A 19,660-nucleotide genomic window follows, 5' to 3' on the forward strand; every position below is an offset into this window, starting at 1 on the left:
AAATGTCACAGGGAGAGGGGGAATGTGGGGGCTTCTTTTCATTTTTGAATTTTAACAAATGCACCCAACAGCATGGGGTGGGGCATGGCCAGCAGCTCATTGCACTCCACTGTGCAGCCCCCTTCTCAGCTCTAGAAGGATTTGTGCCTCCTTTGAGGGCAGCAGTTGTTTGGAAAGGAATTTGGGAATCCCCTTCATTTGTTTTGTTTCCAGCTTTTTCTCCCCAGCACCAGTGGTAAGTCAGAGATGGTGAAAGAGAAAGAAAAAAAACCCCAGGAACGAAAGATGACACACCAACCCCCAACTTCTCAAAATATGCAGGGTTTAAGCCAATGTTTTCCCCATCGAGTGATCAGTTCAGTTTGGAGTTACTCCCTCGGGGAGGGAACATGCTAACAGTGCAGCCTGTGGGCACCACCACCTTCCCAGGGAGCTCATGGCAAAGGGAGCTGGCTGGGGTAAAACACCGGCTTTGCAGAGCAAAAAAGAAGTCAGGTGCTCCAGGGAGACTTTCACATTTATTCCAGCACTTACTAACATCATGCTCTGAGCTGAGCCTCCAGAGGCACTGTGTCTCTCCCCATGCAGTACTTCGCCTAATCAACATCTGAGAGTTTTTATATCTGCAAAGCCTGCAGGGAAAGATGACTCAGAAAGCAAATGAGAGAGGAAAAAAAGGGTGAATTTTAGGTATCGGTCCACATTGTGCAATCGCACCATTTTTAGCCTTGCTGACGAAGAGCTGGGAGGCATCACGCTGGTGCCCTGGGACAACTAACTTCATACGCGCATGTCATCTTCATAGGTCCTGGTTCCCTGGATGCCACCCACCATCGGGCTTGTACCAGCTCTGTTCTCGGCCTGCTCCATGATTAAAATTGCCTGAAAGGCCAGTGGTCCCTCACCAACAGCCATGCAGCTGGCTGATACACAACCCTCCTCCCTGCTTGCATCCAGCAGCCAGACCCCACCATGGTCCCCAAATGCAGAACCCCTTCCCCAGCATGCCCCACTGCCCTCAGCACCCCCAAAAAGAGGGGTAGGAAAGCCCCCTCCCCCTTCATTTTCCCAGAAGGTTTTTCATCTGTGTGCAACAAGATTTAAAGGCAATATGAAGAGCTTTTGTGCAAAATAAGTACAAAAATCTGTTTAAGAGTCCAGCAATTAGTGCTGTTGCTGTTGAAGCCAAGACGATAAATCCACTCGGATGAAACAGGAGCAGCTGACAGGATAGTTTATGTCAGAGTCAAAGCTGCAAAGCCGGAGCCTTTCTTCTTTTCCTGGACTGTCACAGCAATTTTTCCTCCCTCAAGTCACAATACTGAGTATACTCTTGCTCGTGTTGCTTCCACAGGAGCAATACTCTCACCAGCATGGAAGACTAAGCACTGCCAACAAGCAGGAAAGAGGAAGAGAGGCTCTTCTGGTCTCACGTCCTTTCTCCCAGTAAATCCCACCTGCTGAAGAGCAGAGAGGGTCCCCCTTGCCTTGGGAGCAGGACTGCAGGAGGCTCTGGGCTACTGCTCCACGTTTTGTTTGGGCTTCTTGTCCTGCTCAGGGAGCAGTTGGCCAGTGTAATGTGGCCTCAGTTCCGCTTGCAAACGCAGTAGGCAGAAAGGTTTAAATGCAATCAACAGCTGTAAATAAATGTGAGCCAACACCAAAAGCACTTTTGAAATGCAAGAAACATAACACACTGAAAAAGTTACCTTTATTTCTTAATAGGCTCTCAAGTTGTTCACAGGCTATTTTTAAGTTTAACAGAGATATTTACCCATTTTTTAAAATGCCTTCAGTCTCCTCCTGATAAGCAAACATTTAATTTCCTTGCAGAAAAGTGGCCAGAAAGGAACAGAAAGGGTTTGTCAGTCCATACCACTTAGATTACTTGCATTAGGCTCTCTGCTGAGATTGCTAGCAAGCTGCTGTCTGCCACAGCACAGGCCTCTTCGTTGTAAAAGTGTGGCTGCATTTTAATAATTGCTGTAATATTAAAGCATCAGCCTCCCCCTGCAGCTTCCCACGCCTGCCAGCCCCCCTTAGCTGTATGCTGTGGGGCTGCTCCTGGTTGCCAGAAACTCCAAGTAAAACATCAGTGTTTCAACAGCAGCCCTTGATGTATAGCATGGCAGCCCCCATGCCCCTTGGGAAATGGGGTGCGAGGGGGGAAAGCACCTGCACCCCCTCAGCCCACCTCAGTCATCACCCACCCCGAGTAGGAGAGTGCAGGTTTTAATGGCTACCAGAGGGAAGAGACACCCAGGCTGCTTCCTCAGCCAAATTTCACCCGACAGCTCTGAAACGCAACAGGTGCTCCTCTTCCCCTTGGTGAGAACAGCGAGGGGCATCACACAGCTCAGCCAGACCCACAAGCACCAGGTGATGGTGGTGCTCATCTGCTGCAGGCATGGGGGCTGCAGGAAGGCTGGCAAGGGGGCCCTGAGCTCCAGCAGCACCCCTCCTTCCTCAGGTTAGTCCAAGGGCAACTTGTGGCCCCCCACGCTCCCACCAACTGCAATAGAGCAAGCGGCACTCCCCAGCAGCTGCATTGGCAAACACTGGATGCTGCCGTCGCAGCTCAGTTCAGGATCAGTTTTCTGCCCAGAAACACAGGGATCAAAGCATCTTTTGTCATACAGCTTATTTATCAACAAGAATTTTCATTAAAACAAGGTTTTAAAAAACACCTTTTCCCTCTGAGGGAAAGCAGTGACAACAAGGGACCAGTTCACTCCTCTCTTACCTGCCCAGGGAGCTCCAGGCACCCACCCAATGCTGAGGCAGGCACTCTCCTACATGGCTCCTGCAAATGTTTTCATTCAATTAGTTCATTCAGGTGTCTCCATGCGTCACTGAGCATTAATTATACCCAATTGTGACTAGCTGCTGAACAGCAGATAAGCAGTATTATTTGAATTTTGTAATTTTGTGGTCAGGCTATCTCGCTGCAAATGGCCGGGGTGCACAGTGTGCCCATGTTGGGCTTGCACTCCCCTGCGTGACAGCTGCCCCACAGGAGCCATCGGGAGGTTTGGCCCAGCACACACTACGCGGAGCATGGCGTACAAAGGAAGCACGTGCATCGATTTTGCTCCAATCCGCCCTGGTGTCAATACCACACTAGCCAAACCCTCTGACAAAAACATGCATAGTGGCTAATTTAGCAGCAGCCATTCTTCTCCTGCAGAAGAAGAAAAGAAAAAAACACACAGGCAGTAGACAAGCAAGAGATTACACAGCTAAAAATGAAGCACAATTATATTTTATTCCGGCATCCCCACCCATCCCCACACACGGAGTGCGTGCCCTTGTGTGAAAGCGTTCGCTGCCACGTAGAGCGGATGTGTCCGGCCAGGGGCTGCCCAGAAGGACAACGGGTGAAGAACCGTGATTTCAGTGGGAATAGCCACCTGTACCATGATTGGGTTTGCAGAAAAGGCTCGGCAGTGCTGCCTGCCCTCGTTATTGCTGCTCAACACTAGCAGGGCTCAGATCGGGAGGGGTTTTGCCAACACGAGCCCACCTGGGCTCTTATTAAGGCTTAACTGGTGAGCTTCAATGCTACCATTTTCTGTACGTTCACAACACAGCTAAATGCCGATTAAAACCTCCATGTGCACAATTACTCCACAGGTAACACCACAATGGAGAACCAATTTGACAGTCAGGGCCATAGGGCAACCCTGGGTAGGAAAAAACACTTCTGAAGGTACAAGTAGCTGTAACAGCATTTATTGCCACGTCGCCACGCTCACTATAAACTAAAACCCTTCATCCCCCCTGCCCCGTAAGTGTACTGTGAATGGTAAAATAAATCAGCTACGCACACTGTCAGAAGAAACCAGTGGGCACCTGAGGGCCAAAGGTGTCCCTGTCACCAGGGAGCAGGGGTGCGGATGGGCTCCCCCTGGCCATTCCCTGAGGAGGGATTTTGGCGCAGCTCCCTCCCCATACGAGCAGGAATGCCACGGGGCTGGGACAGAGGTATTTTAAACACAGACATCGAAGCTATACTTTGATGGACAAGAGGAGACTCGCTCCTCCAGCTGTCCAGGGAAGAACAGGAGAGACCACGAGGAGCAGGAGCCACCCTCCCCAAGCCTGCGACCCTGAAGGAAAAAAAAATAAAATATCTATTATTGCCAACAAAGAGTTTTAAGACCACCTTGCACCACAAATAAGGTGAATGGATTTGTTGGGCTTGGTCTTGTTGTTTTGCTGTGGAAGGGAGTAGCTGGTTTGTAAGGGAAAGGAAGGGGCAGACCTGGATATACGGTGTCTGAGGTATGGTTGGAGGAAAAAAGTGCAGCAAAAAGGAGATGCAAAAAAAACCAAAAAGAAAAAAAACCCACTTAATACGTTGGCTCTGAACATATCTCTTGTATGAAAATGATTGTCAGAAGAGTCACTGATCAAAATAAGGTAAGAAAATATGTTCGCCATAGAGGTACCTTCCTGCTTCTTTCAACAACAGAAAATTAACCCAACGTCCATCAAGTGTTTTCTGTTCACCACAGGAATACTCTTTGGAAAGCCCAAGTTATGTCATCCCAGGTCACACCTTTGAGGATGCCATCTGCTTTGCATGGTAAAAAGAAGACCTCAAGTCCAGCATGGCAACCTGGAGCCTCCCCACATCTGTCCAGAGCAGGGGGATGCAGGTCTCCCATGGGGTCACCCCCAAAATCTGTCCAGGTGCCCAGTCTCTCCTGTGCCAGCATCCCTGCCATGGGGCACTACCCAAAACGAAACTTCAGCCGGTACTTGATGGGGCCAGGGTTTTTCCGAGGTGGGGACGGAGCGACCTTCGGTTTTGGTGGTGGTGGGGGCTTCTTTTCGGGAAGGGTGACAGTAAAGGCGAGCTCAGGGGGCTGGGGCTGCCAAAAGCGGGGGAGGAAGTGTGTGGAGACGTGCTGGGGCCGGGCACGGGGGCTGCAGCCCCGCTTGGCTTTGCCCCGTTTGTTGAGTGCCACATACCACTGTCGGCCCGAGCGTGGGCTGCGGTGGATGGCCGAGGCGTAAGTGTTGTAGCTGTTCTCCTGGAAGCGCTCCCGAAACTGGCAGTCCGCCGTGAACCGAGCCTGTGGGGACAGAGCCAGGGCACCATTAGCAAATGGCTGGTTTCACCCATTCCCTGCCCTGAGACGCCTGCTGGTTTTTAAGTCTCCCAAAACCATGTCCAAAGGAGCAAGCAGCGACACAGGGCACCTGGGAAACCCGCTCCGAGGCTGCCAGGCACCCAACAGTTTGGAAAAACCCCAACACAGATACTTTCAGTAGCTGCATGCCACCCAGTTTTGGACTTTCTTAAGAAAAACAAGCTTGGCCTGTCCAGCAGCAACCTTCCCTCCCACTCCAGTTCTCCTGCCCTTCCCCCTGGCAGGAGGGAGGATGTGGCTCCATACCCACAGAGCTGCAGCTCCGCCAAGGACCCTGGGGTTGAGCCCCCGCTCCATCTCTGTTCCCACCCTCGCACCCCTTGCTTGGGCACTGAATCATCACTTAATAATCTGGAAAGGCAATTTGCATGCAGATTTTCACTGCTTCACTGAACATGGCTTTGATTGTATTGGATTTTTTTTTTCTCCTTCTTCATCTTAAACGAACTTGGGGCATTTTGTCCCTTGATGACCTGAAGAAATTACTTGCAGCCCAAGAGAATCACCTCTTATAAACAGTGTGGCCACACTGGCTCCCACATGGCTGGGGGGAAAAGGCTTCCCATTACCCAAGAGGACAGGCTGAACGCTGCCCATAACAGTTCCTTGTTGTTGGCAAGGGGGAGGAGGAAAAAACAAGCATGCAAATACAAGAAGAGAGCCATAACACCCCATCTATGTACCCCATGGCCCTGGGATACCTGGCTGCAGCCTCCAGCAGCCCCTCTGAAATCCTTTGCAACACAGGCGTGATATCTGGTGCCCTGGCAGCTTCCCCAGCCATGCCTGAGGCACTGCACCCTGATTGCAAAGCAACACTTCATAGAATCATTTACATTGGAAAAAAACTTTTAAGCTTCAAAACTATTGATGTGAAAGGGATGCTGAGCTCTTGAGCCTCGAAACCCCAGCAATGGAGAACAAGACAAAAGCCCCAAGCAGTGTTTTATAACTATACAGGAGACCCAGTGGGCTGCGACCGTTTTCAAACTCCTAATTTAACCAGAGGAACTGAGTCCTATAATACAAGCGACAGAGTCCCCAGCTTGCCGTGCGTTTTTTCCTCATAGCACTTTGAATTAAGTCTCCTTCTGCTCTTCGCCTGAAACATCACCTTGATGACTCATTTTTGCTTTCCCTGTCTTTTATACTCGCCAATGCTGTATCGCCTATGCATGAGTATTCACCTTCCTGAGGAAAAGCTTTGCTGACCCCTTGTTGCTCTCTGAAGCCCAAACACATGCAGCAGTGCTCGGTTGAGACACCCCCACACCAGCCTTTGCACAGGGAGGTTTTAGGATTGACCGAGGCCCCAGTGCCCTCTTGAAAGGGTGCTCAGCACAAAGGGCCCTGAAACAGACCCTGCATTCCCCAGTGGGATCTGGGCAAATGGCAACAGCAGGCGTTTTTTGGTGTAGGAGATGAAGTTGGCTGCTGTGCCCTGGGCATCAAGGCTGGCCATGGCTGAGGATCCGATATGAAATTGGCTCCAGCAGGCTTTGCAAGTGTTGCTGTGACTAGCAGAAGTGCGTGTGCCCCCTGCTCATGTGTGTCCCTGGACAGACGGGTAAGCTCACCGCCACTTTGCTCGAGGGTAAGCCGAACTGGCATTCCCAATCTGGCCCAGCATTTTTGGGGCAATACCAACCCCACAAAGGGAGGTGGCAGTAAGAGGGCTGAGGCATCAAAGGAAAAGTTTCTGCTAATAGTGGGTTTGGGGGAACTGCTCCCTAAGAGTCAGAGTAGCCTCCCCTCCAAAGTGGGATCTGGGGGAGTGTGGGAGATCCCCAGCTCTGGACACAGAGTGATGCCACAGGCTGCTCCCGCCAGCAGCCCGGGAATGGAAGAGACCCACCACCAGCAAGCACGGAGGGAAGCCCTCGCCCCCAGAGAGCAAACCATCCTGCGAAGCACATCAGCTGCTGCTTTGCCATCACTCTGACAGGCTTCCCCATGTCCCAGCCTCTCAGCTCAATAACCACACCATTTCAGCCGGGGAAAAGGCATTTTTCCTGGCACAGGGCAGGCAGATGGCCACCGGATTTGCTCTGCAGCAGTTCCAGAAATGAAGCTCCAGAGATGCTCATGAACAGCAATCATGAAGGCAATTAAATTTCAAAATCCAGTTCAACAGGGGTTTGCTCCAGTGAGGACCGTACGTTTTGGTCAAGTCAGAACAACTCCTGAGAAAGGAGTATTACCCGAGACGCTTGTGGGCAAGTCTGTCCTCTGGGGTTCATGCTAGTCCCTGCTGAGACCGATACCAAACCCCTCCTGCCCGTTCCACGCTAAAAATGTACAAACAGGGGACCAATGATTTATCAACGAGGAAAAAGCCATCTGTGCATGCAACTGATAATTGCCGGGATTACTGTCATTTTCTGAAGCTGGTGCCTCTAAAAATGAACTGCTTGGTAATTTAATTAAGTTGCCATCAAAAAAAAAAAAAAAAAAAAAAAAAAAGAAGAGGGCTGCTGTAAAGCACCAAGCTGGGATAAAGCCAGACACTGAGAACTGGTTTTGAAGGAGCCCGAATCCCTGCAGGAATGACTTTTAACTGCAGTTCAGCACAAAGTCACCGGCGTGACTCTCATATCAAAGTGCTGCCCTGAGTGACGGGCGCAGGACGCGCTTTGTACTGCTCAAAACTCATTAGGCCATGAAATAACTTTACCCTGCCAAGGCAGGAAAGAACAACAGATGCTGGGTTTGCATTATCGGCATTATTTAGCCCAGCAATCTTTAGACATTTGGGTCAAGTTTCTACAAATTCGCAGCTTTCATCTGAGCTGGGCATCGTGTGTCCTCACCCCCGCTCTGACCCGCCTAATTGGGGTCCCTCTCCAGCACTGCCCTTTGTGTGCCGACAATTAACCATACACCGATGAGGTTTGATTTAATTTCTGCCTGCACCAGGGCATAAATCAAGGCTTCAGCTCGAATAAGGGGCCCATTGTACGCAGTGAGGGAGGGGAGGCTCTGGAGGGTCCAGGGATCACATTCTGCTTGCTTCCCTCTCCTCTCCATCCTTTCCACTGCTCTCCTGTTCTGCCTGCTTCCTGCCCTGTCTCCTTCCCTTGTGTTTTGCTCTGCACAGCCATTCTCCCTTTCCCCTAGACACCATTCCCGCTCCTACTTTGTTTCCTAAAATAAGCAGCCATGTGCTCACCCTTTAAGCACCATTAGGTTTCAGGAGCAACACTCCAATAAGACTCAGGGGAGAGAGAGGAGAGTTCATAAATCTCACTTGAAGGCAATCTGCGGGCTAGGGCAGCTTAAGCACATCAGTAACATTCACTTTGCGACCGTGAGGTTTGGCTCATAACTGTGGGGCGGGCAATTGGCTTTTCCCTCTTCCAGGCTATCAGCCCTGAGCAGGCTCCCTGGAAACAAACTTGGGTGACAGGTTGTCCAAGGTGCTGCCTTAAAAAAACCCTTCTTTGAGCGTTGCATTTATATACACCTTTAAAAGATGACAAGTTTCATGTAAGCACAGTAGTTACTTTCATTTGTTTAAATGATCTCTGGAACTAATAAGAAAAAAATAAGGAAGCAGCATCTTGAGGTTGAAAAAAGAAGTGAAATCGACTTGAAGAATTCATTCAATGAAAAAAGCCTGGAAAAAGCACAATTAGACCTGCAGGAAACCCCAGCCTTCAGGAAAACAGCCTGCAGAAACAAGAGTACTGGGGGTTTTCCACTCCAGCTGCAATGCTCCCGCACGTGCTCGACTTCACCTGCCCAAAGCCCTGTGTGCAGCTGCATGCTGTCCCTGGGGATCACCTCTCCCCCGTGGGTGAGCCCAGCCAAAACTCCGGGGCCCCTTCCCCACGCACGCAGGGGCACAGGCGGGCTCTCAGCACCACGCGTGCCGCTCTCCAGGAGACATTTGGCTAAAACCGTCTGCATGATCTGCTGCAGAAGTTGCTAAAAATAAACTGGCAATGCTCAAAGAACAAGTCCTTTTGATGCAAATACCCAACTGCAAAAAAAAAAAAAAAAAAAAAAAAAAAAGGGGGACACTTTTCTTGGTTAAATGCAGTCAGTAGGGATTTGGGCTTCAGGGGGTTTGGCTCCACCTGTCCCCTATCTGTCTGGGCGGTGCTGATGCCACCCAGCACGGAGCCTTCCCAGCAGCCAAAGGGGCTCAGCACGCCTGGGACCTGCCTGGGAGCACTGCTGCCACGTGCATGTGAAGGTGTCACAAGGCCTTTAATAAATAATACATACTGATAAGCAGGGGGGTTTACTTACACTTGCATGGAGTTTTCCTTTTTTTGACATCGCTAAAAATTTGTTGCTGAAAACTCCTCGTATTCCTACAATCCCCTGAGACACAGCAAATATTTCCAAAATACCTAGGATGACAAAAATCCCAAAATAAATCACAGTTCTTTTCACATTGGTGTGACAAAGAAAAATAAATTTTTAAAAAAATCAGTCTCATAGGTTTGCATTTCATCTCCACATGACCCTGCTCCTGCTGCCTGGCTCCATGAAGCACTCCTGCTCCATCCTTCTACCCTGCAGAGGGACCTGCATCGACTCCAGGATGGCTACCAGGTGGTAGGTTGGTTTGGGGTTTGTTTTTTTTTAAAAAAAAAAAAACAACTATGCTGTAGAAGATAATTTCTGATTTGGCTGCAGCAGAGCAAATTCACCCTGGGGAAATCCCTCTCCGGTGGGAAAAGTCCTTTGTGCCTACAGCCAGCCTGCTAAAATCAGTCTTGCCCGTCCTCCTCCCATACACGCCAGACTCTGAAAGTAAAGGTGTTGCACACACCATTTGGGGCAAGAAGTACCAATAACGGTTTCTTAGGCCCCTCCTCACAGCAGGACTTGGGCAGTGGGGTGCTATGCAGCCCAGCCATGAGAAAACAAACTGTCTTGCCCTCAAAGGGGTATTTTTTGAGCAGGATTGGGCCCTGGCCTCCAACAGGACATGTGTGACCTATAAGTCTCTTACAGAAGAGCTTCAAACTCCGAGCACTGTTCAGCAACAGCACCGACACATTTCCCTTTCCCAGCACAGCAACGTGTCCCCTCTGGCAGAGGAAGGGTGGCAGCAGGGATCAGGCATACACGCACCCCACCCTCCACCCCCAACATCCCCCCAGCTGGGGGCAGCCAGGGTAAGCACTACATCCCCAACGAACCCTTCCTCCCCTGGGAAAAAAGCATTGCTTCCCCCAGCTGCAGCCCGGGGGGGTCTCAGTGGCCCCTGCCCCCAAGGAAGGAGACTGCGAGAGCCTCTTGCCTAGCCACAGCCAAGGGCCACGCGGATTAATGTGCCAAGAGCAAACATGAAGCTGCTGTTAAATCCCCGAGGCCGGCGGATCGGATCACCACTTCCCATGTTTATTTTAAGGAAGAAGCAGGGCTCCCGGAGGTGTGCAGCTCCCAGCACCAAGAGCCTGGGGGGCACTTTGGGGGGCTGGGGGGCCACTCCTCCTCACCCCACATGCCCCACTGGTAGCAACTGACAAGAGGCAGGGGGTTGTGCCTCGCTGCTGCAACAAGGCACGGCGCCTCTCCAGCACTCTCCCTGTCCTCGAGGGCACCCCAAAACCTGCTGGCCTTTGCGGGGACGGCCGTGCTGGCCGGGAGGCATACTGTTGGTTATTGGGGTTCCCTGGGTCAAGCGCAGTTTCCCAGGGGCCAAAGCTGGGATTTCCTGCCAAAAGCTGACTGCTTCCATACAGGGGACGGCTCCTCAGCGCAACACCCTGGCATAGCCCCTGCTGCCACCAGCACGTGCCACCAGCTGGGGCTGGCTCCGCTCTGAAGTGCAGAGCTGCTGCTGCGGTCACCTTCCTGGGCAGAAAATCCCAGACTAAAGAGGAAGAAACTTCACCTAATCCAAATCCCTGTGAGACAGCTCCGGCATCAAAGGCTGCATACACCTCAGAGGGGTGAGCCCCTCTGCCATGCTGCCGTGGGACACTGGGGGTGGGGCACGGCGCAGGCAGCCCCTCCAAACTCACATCTCCAAATCAGCCCCAGTGTGGATGTCCAGCTTTTCCGTCCAGCCCCTTTGCGGGCCCTAACCCCCTCCTGGCCACACACCCACAGTGCTCCTGGAAAGCCCAGGCAGGGTTCCTGGCCTCCCAGCAGCCCTCCTTCGCAGGGCCACAGCACAGACCAGGTCCCGAGTTATTTGGTCCAGGCCAGATGTGGCCATTGTTCCATGAGCGCGCCCGACAGCTGAAGCCACGGGTGCTGCCAGGGTCACATCAGGCCCAAGCCCTCAGGCTCTTTAAGTGATTTTTCATCCCTGCCTGCCATTTCATTCCCTCTAACAGGATATCACGGCAACTCGGACCTGAAGGATAAGCCATGAGTTAGCACAGCTTTCTCTCAGGGGAACGTCAGCCTCAGTCCTATTTTTAAACTGAATATATCCTATCACTGTGCTGGAAGAATGAGAATGCAGAGGGAAGGATGGAAAAGTTACACGGGGAAAGGACGAAAAAGGGGCATAAGGGAGAGCAGCCTCCTCCCGTCAAGTACCCCGGTGGGGTGCTGAGGTGGGAGCACAAAACTTGCACCTTTGCGCCGATCCCCACAGACTCTTCCTCAAGGTGGGCGAAACCCGCGGGGCAGCGCTTCACAAAGCAAGCCAGGCAGAGCTCGCCCCGCTCCCCAGGGCGGCATCCCACCCGAGCCCGCAGGCACAGCACCCCCCCGCCCCAGCCTCCCAGGGCACACAGCACCCCAAATCCACCTCTCCCGAAGCCGCCTGGGCCGCAGCCCACCCCAGGTGAAGGCAGCAGGGAGCAAGGGGCTCTGCCACCCCGGGGGAGTCACCTCTTAGGGACGGGGATGCCGCAACCCCGGGGTCACAACGAGAGGGAGAAAGTGCCACACCACCCCCCACGCTAGGGCACGGCCATCCGCCCTCCAGCCCCTCCGGCCACCCCCCACTCCCCGCCCCGGACACTCACTGAGCGGGCTTGCGTCGTGGGCGCCGTCCACCCGGCCGTCGGGGTGCAGCTGGAGGTGGAAGCCGATGCCCACCCGGCAGTACAGCCGGCCCCGCCGCCGCCCCGGGCGGCTCCGCGGGAAGCGGCTCGGCCCCGCCGCCGCCACCGCCGCGGAGGAAGAGGAGGAGGAGGAGGAGGAGGAGGAAGGCGCGGGGGCGTTGCGGCCCGCCGGCCCCGGCTGCGCTCCGCCGGGCACCTGCTGCCGCCGGGCGCGGGCGGGCAGGGCGAGGAGGAGGAGGAGGAGGAGGAAGGACGGGCTCATGCTGCCGGCGGGAGGGAGGGCGCCACGCCGCATCCCGCTCCGCCGCGGAGCCCCGGCGGGGGGGACCGGGCACGGGGGGATCGGGACGCCCCTCCCCGGCACCGCGGGGTATTTATAAGCGGGCGGTGGCCCCGCACCTGTGCCCGGCCCCGGCAGGGCCGAGCACCCCCCGCACCGCCCCGGCTGCGCCGCCCCCCGCAGCAGATGCTGGGGCTCGGGGGGCGCATAAATCTGGGGAATTAACTTGTCCGCCCCGCCGAGACGGAGGCGCTGGGGCTGCGCCTCGGGTTACCGCCGAGAAATACCTTGTCAGCGGCTTCACCCACGGCCGGGCAGCGGGGCTCGGCGGAACCCTGGGGAAGGGATTGGGTTGCAGCCCCCCAGGCCGGGGACGCGGGGGCATGACAGCCGGCAGCTGCACCGCCAGCCCGGCCTCAGCCCTGGGCAAGGGGCATGGGAGCGGATTTGGGGCCGGAGGCGGCACCTCGAGCGGGAAAGCCGCTTTCTGTCCTGCACGGGGTGGCCACGCCGGGCTGAGCCCTAGAGAGCAGCCCTCGGGAGTCAGCAGGGGGCTCCCAGAGCTGCCACCACCATAAGTCCCCTGACAGCACCCGGGGGTGTTGGGGAAGCGCCAGCCCTTGTTTGCGCACAACACGCCCCGCGCGTACCGGGCATGGGGGTGGCGACCCGTGCCCCACCGCCCACCCCCCCCGTCCCCCCCCCACCCGCCGCTGCCAGCGCTATAACCCTGCCACGTGCCCGGCGCCCCTCAGCACCGGCAGCTGTATTTCTTCCCCATCACAAAGGCAACTGCCACACAGCACCGTGGTGCAAGAGGAGACCCTGTGGCAACAGCCCATCCATCAGCCCAGCCCAGCACCGAGCGTGTTCTGCTTTTCTTTGGCTCCTGGGGCTGTTGAAGAAGCCCTGCACATCTCCCGAAGCCACTAGGAAAACCTCACCTCCACAAAAGCCAACTTCGGCTAAACTCACCCTGCCCGGCACGCAGCCCAAATTCTGCACCTGTGTGCCCTTACTGCTCTTGCAAATCTCCATTTTCCCTCTAAACCCTACCTAGAAAACCCTCTGCAGCCATCACCGGGGTAAGCTCTGGCTGGTGGACGCCTGCCCAGGGCCTGGCTCTGGCAGGAAGGAGGCAGAGCGGGTGGCACGCTGGAGGGTGACCTTCGCCTGCAGAGGAAGCTGAAGGTCAGGGGCGCAGGGAGGGACACACACTTAAGGGGCCATATCCAGCCTGACCGACACCTGGCACAGCCTGGTGTGAACAGAAATGATCTCACAACAACATTACTGCAATTTCAAACTATTTATCAGCACAGATATATATATATATACACACACACAGATATATGTGCACACATGTTTATATATAAATGTGTATATATAGACAACTCTATATATAGATACACATACCTGAAGGAGGGTCAGGGCACTCAAAAGCATGTTTACTTCTTCCAGCTGTAGTGGTTGGCCTGGTAAAATCTATGGCTTCCAGTTACTCACCTCATCTTGTATTTAATTACATGCACATGCGGACTCTAAATCCAGATCCATGAGCAAGACAAGGACCTAAAGGGGTTAGGAACTTCTCCCATGATGTTTGGACTAGGCCTTGTATATCAGCACAGCTGAAGCACGCACAGAGGCACAGCCACCTCACCTGAGGAAGATCTCCCCTTTTGCATCTTTGCTTTTAAGGCTGCAGCTGCTAAAGGATCAGCTCCAGGGAAATCACTGTTCTCCATCCAGGTCAAGGCAACCATAAACTGTTTCTACCACTGTAAGTTAGGGTAAGTGTAAAAAAGTTTAAAGTCTTCATCGTGGAGGTGTCTGGGCACAGCAGCAGGAAGCAGGGAACAGGAACAGCAGCAGGAAGGAGGTACAAGCAGGTCCTGAGCAGAGATGCCCACCAACACTGCCATGCCTGGAGGTTCACCAGCAAGCCCAGCCTCCCAAATTTTGATCCTAGTGTCCACCTTCATAGTTTTCACCAGCTTTTCTAGTGCTGCCAGGCATCCTCTGCTACTACACTCTTCCAGACCAGTTTCTCCCCTCATAGTGAAAAACTTCCTGAAAACTGGAATTGCTGTGGGGTGAGGCCATTGGAAAGGCTACCAAGAAGGTGACACTGGCCAGGTGAGCTTGACCAAGGGGGTCCTCTAGACCTGCTGTTGGTGGCAACCCCACTGCACCATAGATTCATGACTCCTTCTGGGAGACACCATGAGACAGCCAAGCCCATTGGGGTCTTATTGCTGCACTCTCCACTTTTCCCTGCTGTGGGATAGGACATGCATACCCTGCCTGAGAAGCGGGGTTCTGTCTCAGATGGGGGCTCCTGCCCATCTGCAGGATGCCATTGCCCTCCTCTGGGGACTCCTGAGTCCCCATTAGGGCCCTAGCCCAGCCAGCCACGCTGGCAGAGAAATGACTCACACAATAGATTGTCTTTATGACACATGACATATTTTCATCTTCACGATGAAACCTTAAAGAAAACCCCCAAGCAGTCCTTTGGGCATGAAACTATATTGTCTTGAGCTGTTTTCATTTGCATCTATTAATTAACGTTAATTTCAAATGGTCCGAGCACTCATGTAGCATCACACAGTAAAAAAAAAAAAAAATAATAATGATGAGGCTTAAATCTAAATAAATAAGTAGATGTAATAGTCAACTTCCTCAAATAATCCGGTGTAATTGCCTTTGGCAGTGGCAACCCTTACATACACACCAGCAGCTTCTGAAGCCTAATGCTGATGTTGTGTTACATAAATTATTCAAGGCTTGGTGACAGAGAAAACTTTTAGCAAATGGAGAAAATAAGCTGGGTTTCAAGTGTAAAATTTCTTGTTTGAAGAGGAGAAGGGCTTTTCTGAGCCTGTTTGATCTGCTGCATAACATGGGCAGTGCTTTGCATGGCAGGAACACTCGCCCCTCCAAACATGAGCCTGGAGCTATTTAATTGCCCCTTAAAAATATGCAAGGTAAAATGTGACAAGACATAAAACAAACCAGCAAAGCTCTGTTCAGCGAGCTTGTGCGTGAAGCTGTAGCCCTGGCTGTACCCAAGCCGCCGCATGCTCCGCCAGCCCTCTGTTTATAGGAACCACCCTGGTTCCCATGGGATGTACGTGTATGGGTATGACAGCCCTGAGCCAAGCCGTGCCAGTCTACAGAAGTGCCCTACCAGATGGCCTCACAGGAAATGCATGCCAGGCTTTCAACATCACTCATTTTTTTCACTCACAGGAAGGTTTATTTCACGGTATTAGCAGAGTAATAACATGCTGGATTCAACCTCTCCGGGGAGTGAGAAGCGACACCACTGTCCCTGTGCTCATGCTGCCACTGGGTGCCCTGGGGCCAGCTACTCCCTAGGGAAACAGCCCACACCACCCCAAAACCTTGCAAAAAAGCCTTTGCAATAAGGATTTGTGGCCTGGAGGAAACTCACCCGCAGCAGGACAGGGTGGGTGGCTGTGCCCCAGATCACTCTGCGTATCCCTCCAGGAAGCATCCCTGCTCCTGGGAGAGGGTGCGAGCTCTGGCCCCTAGAGCAGCTCTGTACAGGGCTGAAAGCAGAATATGTTACCAGCATAAATGCATTAACCCAGTTTAATTTAATTAAGATACCCAGGTGCTGTGGGGAACCCAGATGACATGCACCCCTTCCCCACGGGCACAAAACCCACAGCAAGTTCACTCAGAAGCCACCTCACCAGCCTTACCACTGGAAAACACCAGCCTGGCATGTTCCTGAGAGGCCACAGCTGCAGGCACCTCTAAGAAAGGGCAAAACTGAGCCAAGGCCCGAAGATGCTTCATTTAAGAGAAGCCTGAGCACAGCAGCTTCCCCTGCAGCACTCTGGGCCAGCTCCCCATGGATGGGGCTGCCACCTGGCTGCATTTCTGCAGGCAGGGGCTGGCAGCAGGCTTGCAGGACAATGACAGACAATCGCTGCCCTAATGGGTTAGTTTGGTCTATTAAAACAAAATACAGTGTAAATAGCGTGGCTGGAAGATGGACCTTACGCTGAATACAATAGGCAGTGAGCAGGGTGCTCCCAGGTGTGACACAGCTTTTGCATGCCAACTTCAGCAACTCTCCTGCACTTACCCAGTATTACCATCAACACAAGACACGCCAGCACACACAGTCACCCCTGACACCACTGCAGACGCCCTCTAAAAGAAAACAAACCCACAACCCTTCCCAAATCAATGCAGAGGTATTTCTGGCAGGCAGCTGGTACCAAAGGCGGAACCGCACCAGTAGCATGGGTGTATTTGCACATCGGTGCACATCTATACACAGCCAGTGCCTTTTGCACAGCAAGGCCTCCCAGGACCCTGCAGTTTGTCTATGTCCAAGGCTGCAGTACGTCCCTGAGGTAAGGAAAGTTCTAAAGGCGTCGCTGCAGACATAGACAGTGCAAGGGAGCGGGGATGGGCAGCGCTGCGCTCCCGGACACTGTGCCCAGGGCGACAGGCAGAGCCCAGCTTCAGCCTGCCCGCAGTGCCCCCACGCTGCTGCTGGGCGCCCTCCTCCCACCCGTGGGACCGGGCAGAGAAAGCAACCTGTTCATGTTTAAACCTTGATGGGTACAGTGTCCAGCTGTTGCAATGGAAAACAGGTAAGGAAATAAAAGAGATATTAACAAGTGAAAAATAACTGGTCTTTAAAAAAAATCCAAGGCAAGCCAGGTATTTTCCAGCATTTTGCAGAACAGCACCTTATTTAATAGAAATTTCCCCCCTGCATTTTGTTTTTTGTGTGTATTTGTTTTAAACCCACCATCAATACCTTCTGTACTGGGTAAGATCTTTTCCCCCTCCAAATAAGACCTTAGCAGCAGGGTCTGATTTTGACTCCAAAGTAAAGAATAAATACTGTATAGCTTGTATTATTTTCAAAACAAGTAAACTATTTCAGTCTTTGCTTAGATATTCATAGCCAAATGATGCATTTTTAAGAGCCGGATATTACAATGAAATCTTAATAGCCACTTTTTCAATTTTAACAGCTTGCCCAATTACAGGTTAACTAGTGATACACACCTTGCAAAGAGGATCCCAGCCTACTCAGGAGCAACTGCAGCAAATAGTGTCACCAACCAGGCAGCAGACTTTCATCCCTCCATCATGCCAGCATGTTGCTTTACACTTAGTGGAAAACCCAGCAGAGAGATTTTTGGGCAGCCTCTGCAGACTGTGATGCATATCAAGCGCTTGCCGTGAGCCAGGGGGATGCTCCGGCAGAGCTGGGAGGGGGCTGACCCTTGCTCAGACGCCTCTGTCCAGACCTAAAGTAAAATATCCTGGTGAAAGCAGTCAGCATCCATGCTGTCGTGAGTTCAGCTTCCTGTGTCTGACCGCACGGGTGCTAATCCACAGCTGAACCTGCTGCCACATGAAGCCAGAGGCAAAGCTCTCATTGGCTTTGGTGGGGGCAGGATCAGGCCCCAAGACAGGCAGCTGCTCTCTGCTTTAGCCTGGGGGTTCACGAACTGTGGGTCTGCTGCCCATGGCCACCTGACTGCTGCTTGTTGTATTAAAAACAAACAATAAAGCCGCAAACCAGTCTTGCCCACAAATATGACTGAAATGTATTAGAACAAATGCAATTCAGATCTGCTTTCAAACAGTAACTAATGCAGATGCAAGCGTGCCCACTGCATCCTGGTGACAGATTAATATCTGCATTTGTTGGAATTATTATTTTAATTATTTGCAGCATGGCCTGGCCACAGACCAAGCAGCCTTACCTTGAGCACTGCAGGAAGCAGACAAAGGGTTCCCCTGGCAGCACTGGGGCTGACCGAGGCTGAAGGCTGCCCTTCCTCACTCTCAAGGTGCTCATACTTCTCTGCAGGTTGTCAAAGATGCACCTCATGGCATGGGCTTTGAAGGCAGACGCAGCTGTGTGCTCCCGCACAGGCTTGCAGGGGCAGCTCTCCCAAAGAAATGCCTCAGTGCTGCCTTTTCTGGGCTGCAGTGCTGGGAGAGGATCCCATGCCAGGGAAAGCCGGCTGGTTCTGTGGCTTGGCTAGGCTCTACCCTGCACAGAAATGCAGCACAGTATCAGTCCACAGACAGCAAAAGACACTAAAAAAAAAAAAAAAAAAGATATTCCCTTCCTTCCGATTTCGCATGCAACCAGTACTGTTTAATTGACAAAAGAGCAGTGTTTGGGCAATAGCACTCACTCTGACCCTGAGGAAAGCCAGCACGGTTCTGAGGGGGTGAAGGATCTGCTGCGGCCAAGTCCTGAGCCCCAGTGGCCCAAGGGAAACTCCCGTCGCCGTCCTCCGTACAACACCCAACCATACAGGACCAAGGGTGCTGCTTGCCCTTATAATGTGATGTCCTGCTTGTGCAGATAGCATCAGCTGGGTTTTGTATATCACTTCTGAGCCTGATACCAGATTTTATCAAAATAAAGTCTAACATCTTCGATTAGATTTCCTGCCCACAACTCCTGTACATTTTTGGCACTTATGTAGAGAAACAGCGTGAGCTTTGTGTAGCAGTCATGGCACAGGGTGCGTGCTGCACCACAGATGCATTACTACGTGGCATTATTTTTAAGGGGCTGACAGTGCAGGCAGGCACCCCTTAGCCCAGACAGACCGCCAGAGCAAAGCCCTGGGGCTTAACACAGTGCCTGCAGACAGGGTCAAAATGAGAGGGTGGAAGAGCAGGGTGCTGCCGGGGCGAAACAGGGAGAGGCCATGAAGTACTTGGTTTTAATCTGAGAGATGCCGTGTGTGCCGAGGTGCCCGAGCCCCGGTGAGCCAGCTCCCGCAACACTCACCCGTGGGCAAGGCCGAGGGGGCCGAGGACATGAAGCCGCAGCTCTTAACAGCACGAGGACCCAAAAATCAGAGTGCGCGGAGGCGGGGAGAGCTCCGTTTGTACCTTCTTTATCGGGGTGCCGGGCACGCACCGAGCCCCGAGAGCGGCCCCGGGGCTGCTGGAGAAGCGGAGCTGCCCCGCCAGAGGGGCTGGGGAGCCGCGCCCCGCCGAGAAGCGCAGGCAGGCAGCCGGCCACCCCCCGGGCACCCCCGGGCATCCCCCGGACAACCTCCGGAGACCCCCGGGCTCCCCCCGGGCATTCCCCGGGCACCCCCGGGCTCCCCCCGGGCACCCCCGGGCACCCCCGCGCTCCCCCCGGGCATCCCCCCGCTCGCCCCGCGCTCCCCGCCGAGCGCGGCCCGCCGGCGGCCCCGCTA

At 53.3% G+C, this 19,660-nt stretch overlaps 1 protein-coding gene across 1 annotated transcript; it reads right to left on the minus strand.

Moving 5' to 3' along the window:
* Positions 1–1,803: 1,803 nt before the first annotated feature.
* FGF5 (fibroblast growth factor 5) lies at positions 1,804–12,882 on the minus strand. Its single transcript, XM_037401775.1, has 4 exons — positions 12,866–12,882; positions 12,104–12,420; positions 9,414–9,517; positions 1,804–5,081 (listed from the first exon to the last, which is right to left on the minus strand). Exons 2-4 carry the CDS (start codon positions 12,402–12,404, stop codon positions 4,737–4,739), a joined length of 750 nt encoding a protein of 249 aa, XP_037257672.1. The 5' UTR covers positions 12,405–12,420; positions 12,866–12,882; the 3' UTR covers positions 1,804–4,736.
* Between the last annotated feature and the right edge of the window lie 6,778 nt (positions 12,883–19,660).

The sequence above is a fragment of the Falco rusticolus genome, chromosome 1, assembly GCF_015220075.1.
Source record: "Falco rusticolus isolate bFalRus1 chromosome 1, bFalRus1.pri, whole genome shotgun sequence".
NCBI lineage: Eukaryota > Metazoa > Chordata > Aves > Falconiformes > Falconidae > Falco > Falco rusticolus.